Genomic DNA, 5484 nt, shown 5'->3' on the forward strand with positions numbered 1-5484 from the left:
ATATTAGGACAACAACAAAGAAGACTTCAGACATAGGTCAGGCTCTCTAGAAAATGTGGATGGTGGATGCTCATGTGTCTGCTTGGTTTTCCAGGGTGTTAGGACCAGAAACATATTCTAAATCACTGTAAATCCATTTCTGCCTTATCTGGAGCTCAAAAAATTGTCGATTTGGTGATTTTTTGAAGAATTGAAATGAAAGAGTGTACAAGACGGACTATTTCTAAGGCCCATGATAGTGGTGGTCAAGATGAAAGACCAGTGAAGTTCTGAGTTGAAAATTCATCTCCATCCCCAGAATGTACCAAAAACCCACCCCACAACAGTACAAAAAATGTGTAGAGGTCAGTTCCATATCAGTGTTGATTAACATAAACAGATGGATTCTTTAAGGAATCAGCAAGGCCAGGAACCAAGAGTTTATGAATGCAGATTCCCAGTTCTCCAGTGCTCTCACCTCTTATGAGGCATCTCTGATCTAAAAAGGACCAACCCTTAGTCTGACAACCCCTTCATAATGGTCATGGGTAACATAGTGCATCAGCCAACTGATCTCTCTCTTCCTCAAACGCCTGCCTCTAAGGCCATTACTATATTTCGTGCATAGGGACCATCTGAACATATCTTTATCTGTTGATAAAAAAATATTGAAGGAGAGAAACTGGTAAAATAAAACAAAGCTTCTATCTATCACCAATCAGAACATCTAGCATATTGGAGGCAACAGAAAAATCAGCTCCATATAGGATTCTTTGCACCAGAACATTCCATGTGGGTACACTTGGGTAAAGGCCCCTATTCAGCATCTTGAGAACACAAACCATGGCTTCCGCTAGATTTGACTGTTTGCAAAGGCCAAATATCAAACTTGTGTAAGTATATACATCAGGGTAATGGCCATTTGAAGCCATAAAACCCATAAGTTGTATGGCTCTGCTAACTTTGCGATCCTTGCAATAGGCATCAATCAGAGTGTTATATGTAATTATGTCAGGTTTAATACCTCTCACCACCATCTTGCCCATTGTTGCATGGGCCTCTGACATTTTGCAAGCAATGGAGAGACCATAGATTACAGTGTTGTAAGTCACTAAATTGAATTCACATCCTCTGTCTAGCATCTCATTCATAAGGCTCAAGGCTTTAGTGAAGTTGCATTCTCTATAGAGACCAGCCAACAACGCATTATAGGTTTTAACATCAGGCAAACAACCTTCTCTATTCATTGAATTTAGCACATTAATGGCACATTCAACTCTACCATTATCGCACAGTCCTTTGATAAAAGTATTATAAGTTACAGTATTTGGAGGGCATTTTTCAAGCCACATACTCTCTAGCAGATCCCAAGCTTTTGAAAACATGGAATTTTGACATAGGGTCTCTACCATGCAGGTATATACAATGACATTAGGACAGCAACCATGGCTAATCATATTGTTCCATATGTCCATGGCACCTTCTAAGTCCCCAAGTTTAGAACACCCATCTATTAGTGCACTATAGGTCGTGGCATTTGGGGTGCAATTATTTTCACCCATTTCATGCAACACCAAAATAGCTCTCGCCACATTCCCATTGCTACAAAGCCCATGTATCAGAGTGTTGTATGCTATGATGTTAGGTAAACATCCTCCAAGAACCATCTTATCCCACATATCAAGGGCTGTGTTAACGATTCCAACCCTGAACGTGCCCTTTATCAAGGAGGCAAAAGTTATGATATTTGGCTCGCAACCTCTTACAAACATTTGAGCAAAGAATGCAAGTGCCAACGTCAGTTTCCCCATCTCACAAAGAGCATCAATGATTGTAGTGTAAGTAATAACATTTGGGCTTAAACAGTGATTTTCCATCTCGTCTATTAAAAGAATGGCTTCTTCTATAGCCAATTCCTTGCATAATGAGTTTATCAATACATTGTAAATGGGGATAGAGGGAGTAAAATTGTTTGCAAGGTCCTTTGCCTCTTGGAATTTCCCTTGTCGACAAAGAGCAGATACTATAGTCGTATAACTCACAACATCTGGAGAACATCTTTTCTTTGACATTTCAATGAGTAACTTGTGAGCAGCATCAGTTCGATTGTTTTTGCACAATGCTTTTAGCAGAATGTTATAGGTGTATACATTAGGCTCCACTCCATCTTTCTTCATGTTACTGTAAATTGGGTTGATCATTTGGAACCTGTTCTCATTAAGCAATGCATCAAAAAGATGGTTGTATAACTTAGTGGTGGGTTTGCAATTGAAATCTTGCATTCGATAGAATGTTTTCAAGGCTTGCTCTCCCATTCCAAGGCGCCCATAAGCTCTGATCACACCAATGAATATATCTTCAGAGCATGGAACCCCTTCTAATTTCATTTGTTGTAAAAGATATTGGACCCCATCCATATGCTTTGCAAATTCGAGCTTCTCTATCATCAGTTGATATGTAAGAGAGGTGTGCTTGAACCCTTTTGAATTGGTTATGAACTTGAAATACTCTAAAGCCACATTTACATCCTCTTCATGTTTCAATCTTCTAAAAACTTCAAACTCTTTAGGAACTGCCACACTTCCTTTCGATTCTTTGTTATCCCCACTCCTTCCATTCATATTGAGAAGAACAGAGACAGAAGGCCTCCTTACCTTGAGTAATAATGTCGACCCCTCTTTCAATACCATGACCTCCTAAGTGGCCTTTCAAGATCACATTGTTCTAAGAAGAGAAAACTTCAAATCACAAAATGTAGTTCTTTCAATATTTCTAAGCGATAAGAGATCCGCGATTGAGCCATGATATGCAAAACACCTGTCAAAGCCCATAGGGGCTGTTGAAAAATCAAAATACTAACAAGAGTAAGAACAAGAAGGCCGTGTATTACATTGAGAAAAGACAAATGTTCATGTATCCTTGTTCACGCACACACTATTTGGCATGAACTCCACTGTATTTGAAAACCAAGAAATTCATTAAACTTGCAGCTCATATTCAAGCATTAATCGAAACAGAAAACAGAAAGAAGATGCAGTTCAAAATTCATACCAGTATTCCATAAAAGCAACCGCTAAATTAGAGAGAGACACTGATTATCTAACAAGCAAGCCCACCCAAGTTCATTCTTAATTGAAACAGAGAATAGAATGAAGACCCAGTTCAAAATTCTTGCCAGTATCCAATAAAAGCAACTCTGAACTAGAGAGAGAGAACTATTTTCTTAACATGCAGGCCCACCCAAATTCATGAATTAACCAGAACAGCAAATAGAGAGAAGCCCCAATTCAAATTTCATACCATTAGGCAACAAAATGACGCCTACATTAGAGAGAGAAAACCATTTTGTAAGAATCAAGCCCACCCAGATTCATGAATTAAATCAAAACAGAGAATAGAAAGAAGACCCAGTTGAAAGCTCCATACCAGAACTCAATAAAGGCAGTCCTAAATCAGAGAGAGGAAACCATTTTCCTAATAAGCAAGCCCACCCACATTCATGAATTAAAGAAAACAGAGAGTAGAAAGAAGACCCAGTTCAAAATTTCATACTATTATTCAGAAAAAGCACTCCTAAATTATTGCTAAGAAGCATTCACGAATTATTCAAAACAGATAATAGAAAGACGTCCGAGTTCCAAAATCAATACCAGTATTCAATAAAATCAATCCTAAATAAGAGAGAGAGCCATTTTCCTAACAAGCAAGCCTACCCATAATTCATGAATTAGTGAAAACGAAGAAATGAAGATTCATTTCAAACCAGTATTCAATACAAGGACCCTTAAATTAGTGAGAGAAAACCATTTTCCTAGCGAATTAATGACACTAGAGAATAGAAAGAAGACGCAGTGAAAAAATGCAAAGCAATATCGAATAGAAGCAATCCTAAATTAGAGAGAGAAAAAACAGAATTAGAGTACCAGTAGGGACTAGAGACAATGTTAGAGATGTTTCTCGCTCTGGATGCGCCACGAAATGCCTCAAGAAATCAAGTGGGTTCTATCATTGACGACTTTCTTAGCATCGCCAAAAGGATTCAGAGCAGGTTTAGTTTTAAAAATTCCATCTTTTCAAGTACGTCAATCTCTCTGTCTCACTCTCTCGAGAGATATTTAGGGCAGAAAGTGCCGGCTGGTTAGTGTTGTAAAGCGCCACGTGCGTTTCTAGAGAGAGAAAGATTGATCATGACCGTCCATTCAAGTGAGTGGCTTCTAATCTCCCCTTATAAAACTAAAACCCCATGTTTTTTTCACCAAAAAACAGCAATGGCTTCCCTCGCTTGTTTCAAACCAGGAGGTGTAGCCTCTGAAACTCTCTCTCCCTCTGCAAAAGATAAAATCTTTTCTCTCTCTTGTACCTGTTTTTCTACTTTTGCTTCTTTTAGTGGCCTTGGCTCAAATAGAAGGCTCACAAAAAGTTGCAGAGAAAGGTCTCCTACACTTGATGGCCATGGCCATGTCTTGTATCTCAGAATTCATTGTTCAAGGCCTCTATGGTTTGGGGGTGGTCTTGTGGCCGTGAAATCGATTGGAGAAGATGATAAGAATACTTCTTCTTCATCAGAGTCTTCTGAGGATCTCTTTGGAAACAATGAAGATCAATTTTCAGGTTCTGAATTTTTCATGCGCCCTAACTTTTTTCATCCCCATTTTTCTTCGTACTTGGTGCAAGGGACTGTAAATTGGGTCATAATTAATCAGAAAATAAGAAATGTAAGTGACAAATGCGTTGAACTTTGAAATACGATACATAAACACACCCCCTCATTAAAAACACACGCACACACACACATAGAGTTTTGAATTTTAGTGAGATCCTCTAGGCCATGATTCTCTCCTACTTTCTGGGATGGTTTCTAGAATTAATTCCAAAACCCATGTCTTTAAAACAAGAGCAACCCAAATGATAGATATTTTATAGTCAGAAATTTGGAAGGGATTTTTTTTTTTTGGCAGCAATTAAGGTAAGTTTCATACTCTCTTTGCAAATGAAGTTTGAATCTTAATGTGATTTTCTCACACCCGGTCACCCCTATTTTCAAAATAATGCAATATACATAAAAAGTATTTATGTTCGAAGTTTTGGGAGTGGGTTTTCTAACATCATTAGAATGCTATATTATAGAAAAACCTGTACATAGACCCATATTTTTTGAGAGAATATTTTTTATTTGAAGCGTTAGATTATGCACCTATGTGTGCAAAATGTAGGGTCCATCAGATACTAAAATTTCCAGGGAAAAAATTTCTAAGTTGCAACCCTGGTCCTTCGTTGAGCCTCTCCTTCAATCTGGTCCATCAGGTCTTTACTGTTCAATAGGCCTATGGGCTCATAAGATCTTTTTCCACTGTATGTGAATAATTACTTTAAAATCGGTTATGATTTTTTTTTTCTTTTGATGTGGGAATATTGCTAAGGTATAATTTTGCTTGGTATAATTTTACCGTATGATTGCCACGGAGGTCATGTGATTCTGAGATGCGGCCATATTGGTGTCAAGAG

The 5484-nt window shown here is 38.1% G+C and overlaps 1 protein-coding gene across 3 annotated transcripts; it reads right to left on the reverse strand.

Moving 5' to 3' along the window:
* Nucleotides 1-115: 115 nt before the first annotated feature.
* Nucleotides 116-5120, reverse strand: LOC18431884 (Pentatricopeptide repeat (PPR) superfamily protein). 3 transcript variants are annotated; one of them, XM_011624159.3, is made up of 2 exons: nt 3903-5120; nt 116-2815 (listed from the first exon to the last, which is right to left on the reverse strand). In XM_011624159.3, exon 2 carries the CDS (start codon nt 2667-2669, stop codon nt 684-686), a length of 1986 nt encoding a protein of 661 aa, XP_011622461.2. In that variant the 5' UTR covers nt 2670-2815; nt 3903-5120; the 3' UTR covers nt 116-683. The 3 variants fall into 3 exon arrangements, with proteins under 3 accessions (XP_011622461.2, XP_006842061.2, XP_088724515.1); XM_006841998.4 differs by having other exon boundaries at nt 116-2796; nt 3903-5073; XM_088868389.1 differs by having other exon boundaries at nt 116-2834; nt 3903-4703.
* Between the last annotated feature and the right edge of the window lie 364 nt (nt 5121-5484).

Source organism: Amborella trichopoda, chromosome 5 (genome assembly GCF_054954075.1).
Source record: "Amborella trichopoda isolate Santa Cruz 75 chromosome 5, AtrichopodaSantaCruz75HAP2 v2.0, whole genome shotgun sequence".
NCBI classification, from domain to species: Eukaryota; Viridiplantae; Streptophyta; class Magnoliopsida; order Amborellales; family Amborellaceae; genus Amborella; species Amborella trichopoda.

What these genes read in the sequence shown, in the direction of transcription:
- LOC18431884 (XM_011624159.3), bottom strand. Translation starts at nt 2,669, where the DNA reads ATGGTATTGAAAGAGGGGTCGACATTATTACTCAAGGTAAGGAGGCCT.